Consider the following 19575-nt stretch of genomic DNA (forward strand, 5'->3'; position numbering starts at 1 on the left):
AATATCTTAATAATATAATATAATAAGGATATAAGCAATGCGGCGAGAGTTGGATTCGAACCTCAACCAGTAGTCGAACGTCAAAACACACTGCGCCACACGCCCTTACTAATTCTAGGTGATACAATTACGGAATGTCTAGACTAGTTACCCCCGTGACAGATTGCAGTCCCCCACAATTAATTGTGCTCAACATCACTTATTCCGCAAACCGTTTGAGCGGAATATAAAACTCCTAAAATTAAGCATTATGAATGCAACGTCAATTTTAGCGGTTTTGTAGAATCATTTTTCGATTTCCCACTAGTCATAATAGTTGTTATTCATCTAATGAAGACCTTTTGTAGCCCAGCCTTTTTACAGTGTCGTCAATAAAAATAGAAACATTATTATATTAGTACAAAAGTTACAATTCGTAAAAAACTATACTTTATAACCTGATGTTGAGAATAAAAATGATATGACATAAATGCATATAAAAACTTATTTAGATTACAGAGAACAGCGTTGTTTTTTATTCAGTGTAGGCGATTGCTTTACAAAAGTAAGTAATCTTCTTGAGATTACGAGTACTGTCTGATGGTATTTATGAACTATATATTAAAAATGTTAATATATTGCACCTCCTATAATATATAGTTATTAACTAGAGGGTGCAATCTGTCACGGGGTCCTATAAGATGATGTGAACGCAATATATGTGCATAAATGACAATATTATCGCATAATTATTGAATTTAAAAAAGTAGACATTTTTCGAAAAAAATTGTGAAAAATAGACAAATTTTGACACTTTCATTTGTTGACATAACTAGTTGCTATGGCTCTATAAGATGATGTTAACACAATATATGTGGATTAGTGGCAATATTATCGCGTAATTATTGATTTAAAAAAATTAGAAATTTTGCCAAAAAATATCAAATGTCAAAAAATAAAAGGGTCGAAAATCGGCCATTTTTCGAAAATTTCCTGTACTATAGTTCAGGGATTTTTTCAAAAAAATGGCAAATTTTTGACCTTTTTATTTTTCGATAAAACTGGTTACTATAGCACAATTAACATGCGCAGAACCCATCAGTCGACTCTGCGCATGTTTATTATGCTATAGTAAATTACCATTGCACAATTGACATGCGCAGAACCCATTATTCGCCTCTGCTCATGTTTTTATACTATAGTAACAATTTATGTCAGAACTAGTTACCATAGCACAATTAACATGCGCAGACCCCATTAGTCGGCTCTGCGCATGTTTATTTTGCTATAGTAACCATTTATGTCAAAAGTTGTTACTATAGCACAATTAACATGCGCAGAACCCATTATTCGACTCTGCGCATGTTTATTATACTATAGTAACCATTTATGTCAAAACTGGTTACCATAGCACAATTGACATGCGCAGAACCCATTTTTCGTCTCTGCGCATGTTTATTATGCAATAGTAACTATTTATGTCAAAAAATAAAAGGGTCGAAAATCGGCCATTTTTCGAAAATTTTCTGTACTATAGTACAGGGATTTTTTTTAAAAAATGGCGAATTTTCGACCTTTTTATTTTTCGATAAAATTGGTTACTATAGCACAATTAACATGCGCAGAAGCCATTAGTCGACTCTGCGCATGTTTATTTTGCTATAGTAACCATTTATGTCAAAAGGGGTTACTATAGCACAATTGACATGCGCAGAACCCATTTGTCGACTCTGCGCATGTTTATTATGCAATAGTAACCATTTATGTCAAAAAATAAACGGGTCCAAAATCGGCCATTTTTAGAAAATTTCCTGTACTATAGTTCAGGGATTTTTTTTAAAAAAATGTCAAATTTTCGACCTTTTTATTTTTTGATAAAACTGGTTACTATAGCACAATTAACATGCGCAGACCCCATTAGTCGGCTCTGCGCATGTTTATTTTGCTATAGTAACCATTTATGTCAAAAGTTGTTACTATAGCACAATTAACATGCGCAGAACCCATTATTCAACTCTGCGCATGTTTATTATACTATAGTAACCATTGATGTCAAAACTGGTTACCATAGCACAATTGACATGCGCAGAACCCATTTTTCGTCTCTGTGCATGTTTATTATGCAATAGTAACCATTTATGTCAAAAAATAAAAGGGTCGAAAATCGGCCATTTTTCGCAAATTTCCTGTACTATAGTACAGGGATTTTTTCAAAAAAATGGCGAATTTTCGACCTTTTTATTTTTCGATAAAATTGGTTACTATAGCACAATTAACATGCGCAGAAGCCATTAGTCGACTCTGCGCATGTTTATTTTGCTACAGTAACCATTTATGTCAAAAGTGGTTACTATAGCACAATTGACATGCGCAGAACCCATTGGTCGACTCTGCGCATGTTTATTATGCAATAGTAACCATTTATGTCAAAAAATAAAAGGGTCGGAAATCGGCCATTTTTCGAAAATTTCCTGTACTATAGTTCAGGGATTTTTTAAAAAAAATGGCAAATTTTCGACCTTTTTATTTTTCGATAAAACTGGTTACTATAGCACAATTAACATGCGCAGAACCCATCAGTCGACTCTGTGCATGTTTATTATGCTATAGTAAATTACCATTGCACAATTGACATGCGCAGAACCCATTATTTGTCTCTGCTCATGTTTTTATACTATAGTAACAATTTATGTCAAAACTAGTTACCATAGCACAATTGACATGCGCAGAACCCATTGGTCGACTCTGCGCATGTTTATTTTGCTATAGTAACCATTTATGTCAAAAGTGGTTACTATAGCACAATTGACATGCGCAGAACCCATTGGTCGACTCTGCGCATGTTTATTATGCAATAGTAACCATTTATGTCAAAAAATAAAAGGGTCGGAAATCGGCCATTTTTCGAAAATTTCCTGTACTATAGTTCAGGGATTTTTTCAAAAAAATGGCAAATTTTCGACCTTTTTATTTTTCGATAAACTGGTTACTATAGCACAATTAACATGCGCAGAACCCATCAGTCGACTCTGCGCATGTTTATTATGCTATAGTAAATTACCATTGCACAATTGACATGCGCAGAACCCATTATTCGTCTCTGCTCATGTTTTTATACTATAGTAACAATTTATGTCAAAACTAGTTACCATAGCACAATTGACATGCGCAGAACCCATTGGTCGACTCTGCGCATGTTTATTATGCAATAGTAACCATTTATGTCAAAAAATAAAAGGGTCGAAAATCGGCCATTTTTCGAAAATTTCCTGTACTATAGTACAGGGATTTTTTCAAAAAAATTGCAAATTTTCGACCTTTTTATTTTTCGATAAAACTGGTTACTATAGCGCAGACCCCTTTAGTCGGCTCTGCGCATGTTTATTTTGCTATAGTAACCATTTATGTCAAAAGTTGTTACTATAGCACAATTAACATGCGCAGAACCCATTATTCGACTCTGCGCATGTTTATTATACTATAGTAACCATTGATGTCAAAACTGGTTACCATAGCACAATTGACATGCGCAGAACCAATTTTTCGTCTCTGCGCATGTTTATTATGCAATAGTAACCATTTATGTCAAAAAATAAAAGGGTCGAAAATCGGCCATTTTTTGAAAATTTCCTGTACTATAGTACAGGGATTTTTTCAAAAAAATGGCGAATTTTCGACCTTTTTATTTTTCGATAAAATTGGTTACTATAGCACAATTAACATGCGCAGAAGCCATTAGTCGACTCTACGCATGTTTATTTTGCTATAGTAACCATTTATGTCAAAAGTGGTTACTATAGCACAATTGACATGTGCAGAACCCATTGGTCGACTCTGCGCATGTTTATTATGCAATAGTAACCATTTATGTCAAAAAATAAAAGGGTCGGAAATCGGCCATTTTTCGAAAATTTCCTGTACTATAGTTCAGGGATTTTTTCAAAAAAATGGCAAATTTTCGACCTTTTTATTTTTCGATAAAACTGGTTACTATAGCACAATTAACATGCGCAGAACCCATCAGTCGACTCTGCCCATGTTTATTATGCTATAGTAAATTACCATTGCACAATTGACATGCGCAGAACCCATTATTCGCCTCTGCTCATGTTTATTATACTATAGTAACCATTTATGTCAAAACTGGTTACTATAGCACAATTAACATGCGCAGAACCCATCGGTCGACTCTGCGCATGTTTATTATGCAATAGTAACCATTTATGTCAAAAAATAAAAGGGTCGAAAATCGGCCATTTTTCGAAAATTTCCTGTACTATAATAGTACAGGGATATTTTCAAAAAAATTTTCGACCTTTTTATTTTCGATAAAACTGGTTACTATAGCACAATTAACATGCGCAGAATTTATTAGTCGACTCTGCACATGTTTATTATGCTATAGTAACCATTTATGTCAAAAGTGGTTACTATAGCACAATTGACATGCACAGAACCGATTATTCGCCTCTGCGCATGTTTATTATACTATAGTAACCATTTATGTCAAAACTGGTTACCATAGCACAATTTACATGCGCAGGACTCATTGTTTGTCTCTGCGCATGTTTATTATGCAATAGTAACCATTTAATAAAAAGGGTAGAAAATCGACCATTTTTCGAAAATTTCCCTGTATAATAGTACAGGGATTTTTTTTCGGAAAAATAGCTAAAATATCAAGTTCTTAAAATTCAATTATTATTCAATAATATTGCTGTATATGATCATATATTGGCTATCATAGGTAGAATTTTGGAAAAAAAACTGACTATATAATTCAATACGCGATAATATTATTATATGCATATGTTATTTGGAAGGAGCTGTTTTCTTAAACATGTCTATTCACCTGTTGGCTTCAATCTGCTATCATTAACACTTTTGCATCCTGCAACAATAAATTAATGACACACTAGTCTTAGCTTTGATGTTTTATTTGCAAATAACATCTACAGATTTTCAAGACTGTGAACTAACAGTAAAAAAAAACAAAACATTATTCACTGTAATTCTCACTATACCTTGCTGTACGATTGATAATTCGTGGTTACTTGTGAAACATTTACAAAATATCAAGTGTTGTCAAAAACAATACATTCTATGCTTTCTGGTTGATTAAGAACATTCTTTTGCTGCGTTTGGCGCCTCATACCTTTGAATCCTAAATATCCATAAATGCTTAGTTGCAAAGCTACCGATTTCTAACTATGTGAGCATTTTAAGGTAAACATACAATTTAAGTTCATGAAAACATCAATTTATCACCGAATGATAAAATTCTAAATACAGACATTATAACAATTTTAAAAAGCAGGAAAATTTATTAAAAGACATGACATTTTCAATAATATATGGAAAGTAGTAAAAACTATATTTTAATTTTTTTTAAAGCAATTTTCTAAACGAATTACAATCACAACCATTATCTAACCCCTAAAATAACATTACATAATATTTATTTGAAAGAAAATAAATGTTTCAAAAGTTGATGTTCATCAGGATGATGTCATTCCAGTTGAAACGGTGAGGATGAAAAGAGCCATCAGCGCAGTAAGAAACTGAAAGAAAATAAATGATGGTAACACGTTTATGGGTCTTTCATTCATGTGGTTGTTGAATTGATCAATTATCATTATTTGTTCTTTATATTGGGTAGCCTCTTCAGTCAGACTGTTCTCCCAGAGGGCCAAGTGTATAGTACTATGATGCGTTTGTGACAGTGGCTGTGTGTGAACTAGTATACCGGGGTAACCCCCTACTCGTTTTGAAAGATGTACTAGTTTCTTTAAAGTGCACATGAACCATATGTGTACACGGACCTATGGTTTATAGTCCTTATCCGAGAAGACTCGTTCCACCACCAGAACCACGGAGTGAGTGAGCCTCGAATTCTTGCTGATGTTATGGCTACATAATGGTATTAAAATAAGAAATAAAGTTTGTTTTACCTGTATGGGTAACCTCTGTATTTGGAACGAAATATTGATAAAATAAGACTGAAGAAAAACACTATCATAAACAGACCTATGATGGTCATTACTGAAATATAAAAAGAAAAATTAATTTATTTAAAAATACAAGACTGCTGAGTGATACTTGCTTATGTCTTTTTCATTCTTAACATTAATAGTATTATTATAAAATACAAGACTGTAGAGTGATACTTGCTTACGCCTTTTTCATTCTTAATATTAATGTTATTTATTTACGATCGATCTTACCTCTTTTCTGACCACCATTTGTTTCTGTAATAAAATTATCTTTACTTAATAACACCATTCCCACAGTCAGAAAGGCATCTGTTTACCAAATGTCAAGGGTCAAATGAAGTAAAGCTTGGGTAGGCAGTCCTTTACTTAAATCTGTCCAGTAACTGTAAATTCTGCAGAACAGCATGTTTTTCACATGTGCTGCCTGTATCATAAAACCTAACCTTCCATGATACAGGCAGCACATGTGACACAGATGAGATGCTGTATTACAGAATTTGCCTATGAATATATTTATATATGTGGCGATACAGCACTGAGAATTGAGTGTAACCAGCATGTGCCATAAAACAAACCCACTTGACTTCAATTAAAGGATACATAAAACAAATATGATATATGTCTCTGCTTGGAACTGTCCCTGGCTGCTACCATGGATGTAGTTCTAAATGAAAAAAAAAAAAAAAATTCAATACACAGAAATAGGTTGGTATATAAAACAAGAATTTTGTCCACAAGAAGTTTAAGGACAGTTAACATCCCTACCACCCACTTCCTTTTGGTTGTATATAACCTTCTTAATCTTTTTACACACAAGTATGTGGTTTCTTTATGGCAATAATTATTGTGACATACTCACCACTTGGCCCGATTGAGGGTTTCTATGAGCAAATGGTGGGCCTCTTATGTGATTCCACATCTGACCAGACATCATTGAGAATACAACCAACTAAAACAACAAGTTTGAGTTTATCAGTGTTGGCATTGAAACTTGGTTGAGAGAGCAAAAAAAATGCAATTTTATTAAAGAATCAAGTACTTCGGGTGAGATATAAAGCCGTTGGTCCTGTGTACATAGTGCTTGGTACACTATTCGCAAAGAGTAGCCTAATCTCAATTTCTTCAGTTTCTAGTTAAGCTTAAGGACAAATACCTTGACGAGGCTAAACAACTTATCCTCTCTTAGTTTAGTGCATTTTAAACTGTACGTGTATATGCCAAGCTATTATTTGAGTATTAAGTAATCTTAATTATACACATGCTTACCAGTGCCAGCATACCCCACATGTTTTTATTGTAAAGAAATTCCAGGTTATTTCTTCTGAAGTATAACAACCCAGCAATGGTTGTAAGGGCCAGGCCAAGTAGTAGAATTCCAGCATGGTTTGGTGGACGAAAGATTCTTATCTGGAAAAAATTAAAATAATAAATATGTAAATACAAACACTTTTTGTTTGAAAAGGGCTTTGAAACTTATAAAGAACTAAGCGACTACAAGATGAACTAAGCGACTACAATATGAACTAAGCGACTACAAGATGAACTAACCGTTACATCAGTACGCTCGGCAACCCACTTGGCAATTTGTTCAGCCTGAAATCCAAGCCTACAATAAATCAAAAATTTAACATAAAAAGAAATATATAAAGAATAAATATTTTTTATGTTGATGTATTATTTTTTTATTTTAGTTTTCTTTATTCAGAAAGGAAAGTGAGGATTGTGGGGGATAAAATGAGAATTATGGGGTAAAAAAAAGTAAGGATTGTGGGGTAAAAAAAAGTAAGGATTGTGGGGTAAAAAAGTAAGGTTTGTGGGGTAAAAAAGTAAGTATTGTGGGGAAGAAAAGCAAGGATTGTAGGAGGAAAGTGCTGAGTGCGGGAAAAAAGGTGAGGATTGTGGGAAAAAAAGTAAGGATTGTGGGGCAAAAACGTGAGGATTGTGGGGAAAAAAAGTGAGGATTGTGGGAAAAAAAAGTAAGGCTTATGGGGAAGAAAAGCAAGGATTGTGGGGGAAAAAGTGAGGAAAGGAATACTTATGTGATAATCTAAAGAGGGAATAAAATGGTTTAATCATACCGTTGCATATCAAATGTATCGGCCTTCTTTGGCTTTCCTTTCATGGGAAAATGTATTATACTTGGAGCTGACGTTGCTTTTAGCTGTACATAAACAATTCAAAAGACAAAAATTATTAATGAAGAGGCTGATAGATGTCATTGGCAGCTACACACTGCAGAGGAGGGGGGGGGGGGAGGGCTGGCTTACAGAGAGAGGCTACTGTACTTACTGCAGAGAAAACATCCTGCCCACTGTCATAATCCACACTGACAAAAAAAAGTTTATTTGAGTAGGAACCGGAAAAGCGCCATGAATTTGCCAGGATCTGGAACTCTTCATTCACTTGCCTAAAAAAGAAGATATAAAATATTTAATTAAGTCATTGTATATAATTTTAATCGATCCAATCTGTCTACTCAGTGGTTTCTCGCTGTTGAATACGAGCGAAAATAATAAAGGTTTCTTAGGACAACTATGATTTCTTCGACAGATGAGAAAGCATGTTTCGGTAGTAGTATGATTTTTTAATGGACAGATGTGAGGAGAATTTCTTTCTTTCTAATGTTATGTATGATTATTATTAATAATATTAGAGGAAGTAGGAAGTTTAGAAGGTGCAGAAAAAGAAGAATAATACAGTTCTTACTTGCAAACTGAGCATTTTCTTCTTGAATCCATGGCGGTCAGCATTAGAATAACAGAATAATTTCTTGGCGAGGCTTTGATAAACTGGCGATACTTCTCACCGTTCATATTGATGACCGGTCTTTTGTAACTCCAATCCGTCAGTTGTTTTACTCGTTCTCCAAGAGTTTGCTGAAGAAAAAAAAATAATCAAGGTTAAATCGTTCACCAGGCCTACAAATAAAAATTCTTTAATCAAATTCAAAACTCGCATACAACAGAAAATACCGGTCGAGCCTAGGCCCAAGCATACGAAACTGGGCGGAAGAAGGTCGAGTCGGCGTTGCCTGACTGAGCAGCGGTGCTAGGCTTGCTGCGAGCTCGACGGTACTGCTGTGTGGCCTGCGCTGGCTTGGATGATTTGTGCACAAGTAAAAACTATCTATCTTTATATTTAACTGCATTATTATTTAGAAATACCTCTTTTTTCTTTGCATTAATCGACACATTCGTAAACAAGAAAATTAAGAAGGTAAACAGCCATAATTTTGCTATCGTAGCTAAGCCCCGATGCCGAACAGTCGCCGCCATGATGAACATAACACAAGTACAATTGTACAGATCCTATTGGTTAACCAATTGCTAGGTTTGACAATCTAGCCAATAAAATCAAGCGTAGCATACACTTCTCGGTTACTGGGAGTACTGTCTGCTACCCTCTAGAGGACAGACGCCGAAGGGATTATTTATTTTTAATCAAGATCTCTCCGAGTGTAGTCCGTATCGGGAGTGTTTTGCTAATTATAAATGTATTTTATCTATTTTCCTTTTAAGCAGAAGAAATAAATCGTTTCTGAAGGTATTAAGTATGTTTTGTTACTTGAATTTAGACAAATACTTAGTCCGTTATATGTATTTAATCGTGATGAACACCCGGCTTGCTAGGCCGCAGGCGCAGATTGAACACAGAGTGTTTACTGTCAACAAACACAGTTGAAGGAGGGTACAATGTACTGGTATTTGATTATGGTTCCACAACTTGATGGCCTAGCTTCATTTGGGTGTCGTTACTATGCTGTATAATCCAATTGTAATTTATTACAAATCTTGTCAATTAATGACCAGGAGGGTAATTGAGACCACTTTGATTTGGCACTTAGATAGTATTAGGCCTAGGCTAGGCCTAGTAGAAAAGAAATTAAAAAAATGTACACCTACAGTACTTTTAGTACTACTAATACTAACTAACTATGTACAGTAATAAAATCATGATTTACATTACTAAAATTTGTCGCATTAAAAGGGGCTCGCATTAAAATCAACTTCTGGTATTTAGTATGGAGTGCTACTAAATTGAGTATCCCTCCTCCTTTCTATGCGATAGTGAGTGAAAGACGATGATAAGAAAAACTGATATGATTAAAAAGCGTATCTACTGTACAGTATATGAATGAGTGAGTGTTTTGAATTAAGAAATACCAGAAGTTTCCAAAATTAAATGTGACTGTTTTCACCTTATATAGGCTGACCTAACAATATTTTGTTTAGCAAACAGTATTCAATAGGGTGACCTATTGTTATTTTGTTATTTGATGTTTAATGCAAGCTTCTCCATTAATTACCATTTGAATCGTTCGACACTGAATAGAATATTTAATATATTTCCCTATCAATCAATGCTAATAATCATTAATCTAAATCAATATAAAAGAAAATCCCTGTTTTTCATTTATTTTATGCACTGCTGAACAATCTTGATATATTTTTCTGTACAAAAAGATATTTTGCTAAAAATTATCATTAGAAGATTTAAAGCGCTTGTTTCTCAATTGCTTTATGCTTCAGTGAGCAGCAGTCTCTCTTTAATTGATGATTAATGTGATATATTGACGGGTTATAACAACATCTTAAGATCATGTGACATATGAAATACAGCCTTTTAAGTAGTGTTTAATGATGCACTTATGCAGAGTGTATGTATGTCTTGTAAACATAATGAAGAATACAATAATATGGACATTATTTGTAATAAATTATATTATATAGTAAAGTAATAAGGCAATAAAATAAACAGTTAAAATATTGGAATCAGAAAACATTAAATTTTGGTTTTTATTCATTATTGATATGACTGAGTATACTAGTCCAAGAGGACTTGCGTGCAGTTTGAAATTTTGCAGATGGGATGGGAATAAGCATGTTAAATCTTGTGTCCAAATGTGGGTGGGATTATACTGGGACATGAGATTTGCATGGGATTATTCACGGTCTACTGGTTAAATATTATTATTCAATGTATTTGTTTATTTTATTATTTTTTTTTTATTTATTTAATTTTCTGCCATATACAATACAAAGAAGACAATAAAAGGCAAGGAAAGACCAAACAGGTGCTAAACACCTATGCTAGTTGGTCAACTCAGAACAGAGCACAGAAAAAAAACCAAAAAAATTACTTTCTACAATTAAAGCATACTGTAATATTATACTATATATTATTGCATTCTCCTCAAAGCAAAAAAATAAATGCTGTTTACAAGAGTGTTGTTGACGTTTTTATATCACAGGAATTTATTCACTCCTTTAATTAACAGTGACCTGGGTGGATTTTCATTGATATACCCTAAGGGTAAACTGTCACCACCAATTAGTGACAATCTAGTTGATTGTCGCCTGGCAGTAGCACATACCTGTCACATACCCCTTAAGCAAAATTAGTGACATAATAATTTGACATACTCTTCGATCAAAATTGTGTGTCACTACTTGTAATCCAGTATATAGGTTAAAATATTAATTGAGTCTCATTCAACTATTTGTAGTTGGTAAAATAAATTAGCTGTGTGATACTGGGAATTCTTTAGTGTGATGAAATACAGGTATGAGACTGTAGTATATGTAGAGATAAATTGTCAATGAACAAAAATCTAAAATTCTCATACTAATCAGTATTATAACAGTACATATAGGACGTACTGTAAGAACAGAAATGATATTATAAATAAGACGTTAATAACTATATAAAAATGTAAAAACATATATCACATCCCAGTTTCTATTCTATGAATAAATTATTATTTAATGAATATTAAATACAGTATTGTAATATAAAATTGTATAGGGTGAATCATATGTCACCTAAGGGTGGGTGAAAAGAAAATAATACAGTACTGTAACTTGGAGTATTAAATTATTTCTGTTGTTGTATAAGTACAGTAGGTGGTAGACGTCCTCCTGGGCAGAGGTGGGTGGGGACACATTTACTTCCTACTGTATGGGCGGATTCAGGAGTGTCCTCGGCCTTTTGACAAATGATAGCAAAAAAAAGAGTTATCTGTACATTTATTTTAAAGAGTTGATATCTGTTTTTTACTATTATGTAAAAAAAACGTTTACAAAATCTTGGATTTACCATTGATTTTCTTTTTTTTAAAAATGTATAATTTTTATTTATTTTTATAGGTTTAAAGCATGGGTAGAGGAGGTGCGTATACCTCCACACATCGAGACAGCGAGCCCGAAGTGATTCCCACCAAAATCGGCATTTACGGTTGGCGGAAAAGATGCCTGTATTTTCTTGTACTACTTCTGCTTGTTCTCATCATCATTAATTTTGCCCTTACCGTCTGGATTCTCAAAGTGTTGGACTTTTCCATTCATGGTCTAGGGAGTATAAAAATAACGGATAATGCAATCAGTATATCGGAAGATGTGGAGTTTCTTAAACCAGTCTATGCATCAAAAATACATGCAAATTATGTAAGTGAAAGTTTACAGTAGAGCGGTACCATTCCTTTTTTTTTTAGGTGAGCGAGTGCGATCACTCACCTAACAAACTCCTGCCATTGAGGAGTGTGATTTACTGTACAACACACTTAAATTTGGTAACACACCAAAATACAAACAGCAAACCTACAGCACCCAAGAATGTATTGAGGAGTGCAATTTGTAGCACACTTCCAATTTTAAAAAGACATGGCCTGAGTAGAACCTCTATTAAGGGGACACCTTTAGGACCCAACAAAATGTCCATTTAATAGGTGTCCCCTGAATGGGAGTGTCCCAAAGGAGGTTAAATCTTCATGGTACAATATTATGTGAATATGAAATAACATTCTATATTTAGCACTTTATTAAAACAACCTTAATAATTCATTTTTTAAATAATGTAGCACCGCTTGAGTGAGCAGACTGCTATGTAAATTAACAAGTTGTTCAAAAGCTCTTAAATTATTTATCAATGATTTTTGAAAGGTTATTTATAATGTTTAAATCAAACTAAAGCTCTGTCTACACTATCAAACTTGATGTGACAATATATGGACATGATGACAGAGCTTTATACAGTTGTTTCTTCATGTTTTTTTTTTCAGGATCTGCCTTTAGTCTTAAACTCAAAGAATAATATTACTTTCAATACAAGAGATGGGAATGGAAACGTTACAGGACAGTTTGTAATTGGTGAGGATATGCTGGTCAAATTAGTCATTAAATATACAGTCAGGGGATAGCTGTATAATGTTAAAACGTATTATCAATTCAATCAATTTTAACAAGAAAGTGTCCCCTGAATAGGGATGTCCTTATCTATATGTTAATCTTATAGTACCTCCATTTAGTGACCATTATATGGCTTGGATGAAAAGAAGCTCTAAATCGATTATTTTCTAATTGATTGAACCAAAACTGCTAATGTTATCAATGATGCAAAATAACTATACATGTACTATTGGGACATTGCTGCTCTAAGGTGTCTATGTGTCCTCTGTGTGTTGTTAAGAGTGGTTTTTTTGTATTAATCTGTATATTTCTTTTCCACAGGATCAAAATCAGTAAAGTCATTTAGTGAAAGGTTTATAATATATGACAGTGAACAGAATATGTTATTTGATGCTAGTGATGAATTACTTACTATAGGGGACATAGTCAAACATGTGAAATTTAAAGGTAGATATTCATGTGTTCTTTTAACAGAGATTGTTGGATTGCACGATATAGATCAGCATACACTGATGGTTCAGTGTTCTCCTAATATAGAAATCATGTCCGTCAAATTAAGTGAAGTACCGAATTATTGATATAAGATGTAACTAATCTACTAAATTTATACAAAAATATCAAATTATATTGTAGTGGAGCTGTAGCTTGGTGGTTAACATGCTTTCCTTCCAATCTCAAGGTCCAGGGTTTAATCCTGACCTAGTGCCAGGGCTGTAACTCACGACTCTTAATTTAGTGTTACCTGTTTGTACCATGTTTAATAAAAAACATTTCGGGCAGCTTGCTTACAGTTTTCCTTGGCACCACCATTTACACAACCAACTGTACCTAATATAACTAGAAAAAGCAGTTATGTTAATTTATGGTAGTGGCATTTGGACTATCTACGGACTATCAAACTTTATGTGACAAAAAAATTTGATGTGCCCATATATGGTCATATCACTGCCATATTTGGGAACTTTCTTTGTCAAACTAGTTTTATAGTGTAGACAGGGCTTTAAAAAAACTAACCATATTACTACCATATTTGGGCACATAACAACATTCTGTCAAACTAGTTTGACAGTGTAGACAGGGCTTTAAAAAAATAACTAACTTGTAATGTTTCGTTTTTTAGTTTCAGAAGGTGTAGCATTTCAAGGTCCTGTTCAAGCAGATAGAATTTCATCAAATGAAGTTGATTCATTAACGTATGTTATATTCATGTACTAAATTACATGGGGTACTCTGGGCCCAGGAGGAGACATAGACACCCCCCATGGGAGTGGAGGTTTATGGTATCATGCCTTACAAATACCATATGGACATATTCACTATTCGCACTTAGGCTAAGGGAAACACTGTAGAAAAATCTATTTCAGTGAATACAATTTAAGGGAAATAAAATAAAACAGCAATGCAAATAAAATATTTGCAATTGCCTAGCAGTAGAAGCTAAACCCTAAATGTATGCACTATCAGAAACCGATTTTAGTATAGTGAAAAGAAACAAGAGAAATTGCATCTTTAGTGGGAGACTAGAGATTACTAACAATATTATCTCTTGATTATCGAAAGACTTGAGAAGTCTGACGTTAAATTGAAAACAGTGATACAACTCTAAAACTGTCTACACTATCAAACTAGTTTGACAAAAAAGATTGATGTGCTATAATAGTAATATAACATCATCATGTCCATATATGGGCACATAATATAAAGTTTGATAGTGTAGACAGAGCTTAACTATTGTTCAATGAGAAATTGAATCACATGCAATAATATTTGTTGTTTTTAATTCCCCAGGTTAGAATCACCAATAGGAGATGTTACAGTGGATGCTGCTAAGAAAATAACAATATCTTCTAAAAATGACATTAAATCTAGTTGCCATGGAGACATGACACTTGGTTCAAGTACAGGAAAAGTAAGTAAAGAAAGAAAGAGAACTTACATTTGTGTTCTATCGTCATAGATCCATTTAATTCTGGAAAAAAAATATTGAAATATAAAAAGATATTGAATTGTGTATTTTTATTTATTTATTCATTTAGCATCCATTCAACAATACATTTAAAATGCATAACAAAGAAAAAATACAAACAATTGGAGTATTAAAATTGAATAAAACCAAAGTGAATGGATGCAAGAACGACCCATAAAATCGACATGTCAATTTATTTCCAATGGGGTCCATTGCAAGAGAAATCAGAGATGTGAAAGTGAACAAGGATCATAAGAAGGAAATGGAAATGTGAAAGACACCATGTACATACTGTATAGATAACTTGTTTTTTCTGGAATTTCAACAACTAAATTCTATAACTTCTTTTTTATTTTATCTTTTTGCAGATTATTTTAAAATCGTCAAATATTCAAATTCCTGGATTAACAGATTCTTCAACAGCCGCCAGTGCCTACCAATTGTGTATCTGTGAAAATGGCCGTATTTTTCTCGCTGAACCATCACAGCAATGTGTCCCAACCAATACTACTTGTCCCTAATTCACCCAAATACCTTCTCTGTTCAAACAAAATGTTTTATTAAATTGAAAAAAAAAAAAAAAAAGTTGTTAAATAATACAAAGTGTTGCAAAAAGATTTTGTATAAAAAAATACATCCATAGAATACATCTATAGAATTTTAAAAAAATGCTATTCCACAGTACAACATTGAGGGTGAAAGAGTTTGCTATCGAATCATATGTTTACATACCTTGAAAGTCCAGTGGTCTAATGGTAATGGCATGTTATTTCGAGTAGAATTCCAAGTTCGAGTCTTGTGGGGAAACCTTTCATCCTCACAGATTTACTTATTTTCAGTGTTATTATAGCTGTTTAGAATTGTCTTGAAATTACCACAAAATAGTTACAATACAACCAACCACATCACTAGTAGGATGTCTACTATTTCTCTATACAGTAGGTATTCAAAAGTCATCAAGGTATCAAACACATTGCAAAACAATAGAAAACTATACTTGTACTGAACAGATTTGACTTTTTAACATTTTTTTTGGTAAAATAAAATGTTTGGTATGAACAGAGTTTTTAAATTTTCTGTAAAAAAAAATGTGTGTAAAATAATTTTTACTATTTATAAAATACTAGAACTAGTAAACCTTGACTGTTTTATTTGTACATTAGATATAATATGTTTATATGTTGTATAGTCTATTTGTTCGTATTTATTGAGTAGAATCTATTAAATCCAATTTTCAAATTTAATTCCTAATTCCAAACGTTATTTGTTTGTCATTTTAAGAACACAGTGTGTGTGTGTATTGTTCCTTATAATATCTTGGTTTCCACTAGAGACCCAACGCACATGAATTGACCAATCACAAGTAACTGTTGGCATAACACATCACCTTTGATTGGTCAATTCGTTTTTGTTGTGTCTCTAGTGAAAACCAAGCTTAAATAATTTAACTTAATTAATAAACAATTAATTAAACTTATCTTTTAAGCTGAGTATGTCAATTAATTATGGCCAAAAATATTTTAAAACACCTCATGTAAAAATAATTTTTAATACTTAATCCCAATTATTTATTTATATGTACAATACTTATTATTGTTACTTATAAACACAGTAAATAGGTAGGTGAGAGAAGCACTTGCATGATGGGGAAACATTGGATTAACTACATGAGCTATATTTAGGCTACATAATGTGTACCCTAAATATGCCTCACAACATTACAGATATATAAAAAGCGCGACTTACGTTTGGTTTATTTGGTATGTCCATTCCATCTTTTCCGACCTGGTAGCAAGATTATTTTCCGTTCAGTAATTCAGATGGGTTCCGTAGTTTGGTTAAAAAAAATTGGAGCTCTATTGACCAATGATCCAATTTTACTAAATTCACTACAAATGCTTTTGCCGATTTCTATTTGTGTTTATATTATCTTTGACGATAACTACTTTTTATGGAAAAAATGTAATTGTGTGTAATCTAGTGTAGTGAAAGAATATTTAAAAACACATTTTATGTGCTTTTTTTATCTTCAAATATTTTGATTTCAATTTAAATTGTCTAGAACAAATATTTGTAGCATTTTAAACTACCGATTGAATTTATGTAGTAGAATTTAGTGAAAGAGAAAAAGTCACAGTTTAATGTTTTATCAACCATTTTAATTAACTAAGATTAATAATGAAAAGAACACAACATTTGTAAGGGTGTATGTAGAGTGCAATTGGGGCGGGTAGGGTCCAAGAGTTTGCAATTACAGAGGGTGTGTGTGTCCTACAGTAGAGATAGTTTTAAAAGTGTGTGAGAATAGGAGATAAAATTAATTCTAAATGTATTTATCAAGCACATTAATGCAAAATATTGATATACCATATAAACATTTGTTTAGCTCTTACGGAGCAATTATTAAAACATGGTGTGCCTATTTCAGCCCTTATTTACAATTGCGATCATGAGTATGATACCAGATTTAAAATATTTGTTTGCTTGCAAATAAATGATAATAATTCATTATGTAAAGCATAAAATAAATTTGTTATTTTACTAAAGTTTTACCTCCCCTCCACTACTGTGGTACCAAATAATAAAAATAATACCACATACAAGATTACAGTAGTGGAGGGGAGGTAAAACTTTAGTAAAATAACAAATTTATTTTATGCTTTACATAATGAATTATTATCATTTATTTGCAAGCAAACAAATATTTTGCTTGCTTGCTTGCATTTTAATAAAATGTTGTAATAAAGTTAAATTTTAAAGACAATGAATAACTACTTCTATTACAGTAGAACCCCTCCTTTGGGACACCCCCATTAAGGGGAAACTTTCCCACGAAACGAACAAGGGGCAACATATGTTTTAATACTATGTTCAACTATTCAGGGGACACCCCCATTAAGCGGAAACTTTCCCACGAAACGAACAAGGGGCAACATATGTTTTAATACTATGTTCAACTATTCAGGGGACACCCCCATTAAGCGGAAACTTTCCCACGAAACGAACAAGGGGCAACATATGTTTTAATACTATGTTCAACTATTCAGGGGACACCCCTATTAAGGGGAAACTTTCCCACGAAACGAACAAGGGGCAACATATGTTTTAACACTACGTTCAACTATTCAGGGGACACCTCTATTAAAGGAACACTTTGTTGTACCCCGAAAATATCCCCTTAATAGAGTTTCTACTGCAAATTGTTAAAGGCATGACGAAATATAATATTTTTAATTTGTAATTGTTTCAGAAATGTTTGTATAATTGATTTAATAACTGTTAAACTACGGTAATTGGCTGTAATGGCGAGTGGTAGGGGAGGGACGTGATAGTGTCATAAACTACGGTAATTGGCTGTATGGCGAGTGGTAGGGGAGGGACGTGATAGTGTCATAAACTACGGTAATTGGCTGTATGGCGAGTGGTAGGGGAGGGACGTGATAGTGTCATAAACTACGGTAATTGGCTGTATGGCGAGTGGTAGGGGAGGGACGTGATAGTGTCATAAACTACGGTAATTGGCTGTATGGCGAGTGGTAGGGGAGGGACGTGATAGTGTCATAAACTACGGTAATTGGCTGTATGGCGAGTGGTAGGGGAGGGACGTGATAGTGTCATAAACTACGGTAATTGGCTGTATGGCGAGTGGTAGGGGAGGGACGTGATAGTGTCATAAACTACGGTAATTGGCTGTATGGCGAGTGGTAGGAGAGGGACGTGATAGTGTCATAAACTACGGTAATTGGCTGTATGGCGAGTGGTAGGGGAGGGACGTGATAGTGTCATAAACTACGGTAATTGGCTGTATGGCGAGTGGTAGGGGAGGGACGTGATAGTGTCATAAACTACGGTAATTGGCTGTATGGCGAGTGGTAGGGGAGGGACGTGATAGTGTCATAAACTACGGTAATTGGCTGTATGGCGAGTGGTAGAAGAGGGACGTGATAGTGTCATAAGGGGAGGGGTTAATTTTGTAATCATTTGGTAGAATATTTGATTATTTTAGAATAATGAAAAAGCAGTTTAAAGAATGTAAACATTTATGGTTTGTAAATTGTGTATTAATTTCCATTTTTTACAAATAAAATCCATCGTTTGATTTTACACTAAACGTTTGTGTTTTTCTTCTTCCCCCCTCCCCCTGTTTGTTTTTTATGTTCCTGCGGTATGCCAAAATCAGATCCAGATGATAAGCTCTATCGTCTAGCAGGGGGTAGCGGAGTATTAAATGCAAGTGCCAGAGACTCCTAAGGAAAGAGCCCCTAGTCGATGCCTGTTTTTCAGTTCACATTTACTGTAACAAATGTAACCAAAGAAAGGATAGGTTTAGAACTAATACAATTTTCTGAATAAACATTATTATTACAATAATAAAAAGTGCAGCGGTTGTGTTGTTAAATCTGTGAACAGTACTTTGTTGCCAACAGAAACATTTTTCTACTGTGTTACTAAA

General features: G+C 33.6%; 2 protein-coding genes across 2 annotated transcripts; one reads left to right on the forward strand and one right to left on the reverse strand.

The window, feature by feature from the left end:
• Nucleotides 1–4824: 4824 nt before the first annotated feature.
• LOC140048664 (dolichyl-diphosphooligosaccharide--protein glycosyltransferase subunit TUSC3-like) lies at nt 4825–9274 on the reverse strand. Its single transcript, XM_072093435.1, has 11 exons — nt 9137–9274; nt 8679–8848; nt 8262–8379; nt 8051–8133; nt 7521–7578; nt 7239–7379; nt 6832–6921; nt 6573–6636; nt 6204–6281; nt 5931–6021; nt 4825–5540 (listed from the first exon to the last, which is right to left on the reverse strand). The coding sequence occupies exons 1-11, from the start codon at nt 9254–9256 to the stop codon at nt 5525–5527; spliced, it is 1029 nt and encodes a 342-aa protein (XP_071949536.1). The 5' UTR covers nt 9257–9274; the 3' UTR covers nt 4825–5524.
• An 82-nt stretch (nt 9275–9356) lies between these two features.
• LOC140048665 (zeta-sarcoglycan-like) lies at nt 9357–17658 on the forward strand. Its single transcript, XM_072093436.1, has 7 exons — nt 9357–9515; nt 12119–12415; nt 13030–13117; nt 13478–13603; nt 14277–14349; nt 14945–15065; nt 15491–17658. The coding sequence occupies exons 2-7, from the start codon at nt 12128–12130 to the stop codon at nt 15641–15643; spliced, it is 849 nt and encodes a 282-aa protein (XP_071949537.1). The 5' UTR covers nt 9357–9515; nt 12119–12127; the 3' UTR covers nt 15644–17658.
• Nucleotides 17659–19575: the final 1917 nt, after the last annotated feature.

The sequence above is a fragment of the Antedon mediterranea genome, chromosome 5, assembly GCF_964355755.1.
Source record: "Antedon mediterranea chromosome 5, ecAntMedi1.1, whole genome shotgun sequence".
Classification (NCBI taxonomy): domain Eukaryota; kingdom Metazoa; phylum Echinodermata; class Crinoidea; order Comatulida; family Antedonidae; genus Antedon; species Antedon mediterranea.

What these genes read in the sequence shown, in the direction of transcription:
- LOC140048664 (XM_072093435.1), bottom strand. Translation starts at nt 9,256, where the DNA reads ATGTTCATCATGGCGGCGACTGTTCGGCATCGGGGCTTAGCTACGATA. An exon ending in TTAATGCAAAGAAAAAAGAG is followed by an intron (nt 8,849 to 9,136) that starts GTATTTCTAAAT and finishes TTTTTTCTTCAG; the next exon opens with CAAACTCTTGGAGAACGAGT. An exon ending in CCGAGCGTACTGATGTAACG is followed by an intron (nt 7,380 to 7,520) that starts GTTAGTTCATCT and finishes AATTTTTTCCAG; the next exon opens with ATAAGAATCTTTCGTCCACC.
- LOC140048665 (XM_072093436.1), top strand. Translation starts at nt 12,128, where the DNA reads ATGGGTAGAGGAGGTGCGTATACCTCCACACATCGAGACAGCGAGCCC. An exon ending in CAAAAATACATGCAAATTAT is followed by an intron (nt 12,416 to 13,029) that starts GTAAGTGAAAGT and finishes TTTTTTTTTCAG; the next exon opens with GATCTGCCTTTAGTCTTAAA. An exon ending in TACAGGACAGTTTGTAATTG is followed by an intron (nt 13,118 to 13,477) that starts GTGAGGATATGC and finishes TCTTTTCCACAG; the next exon opens with GATCAAAATCAGTAAAGTCA.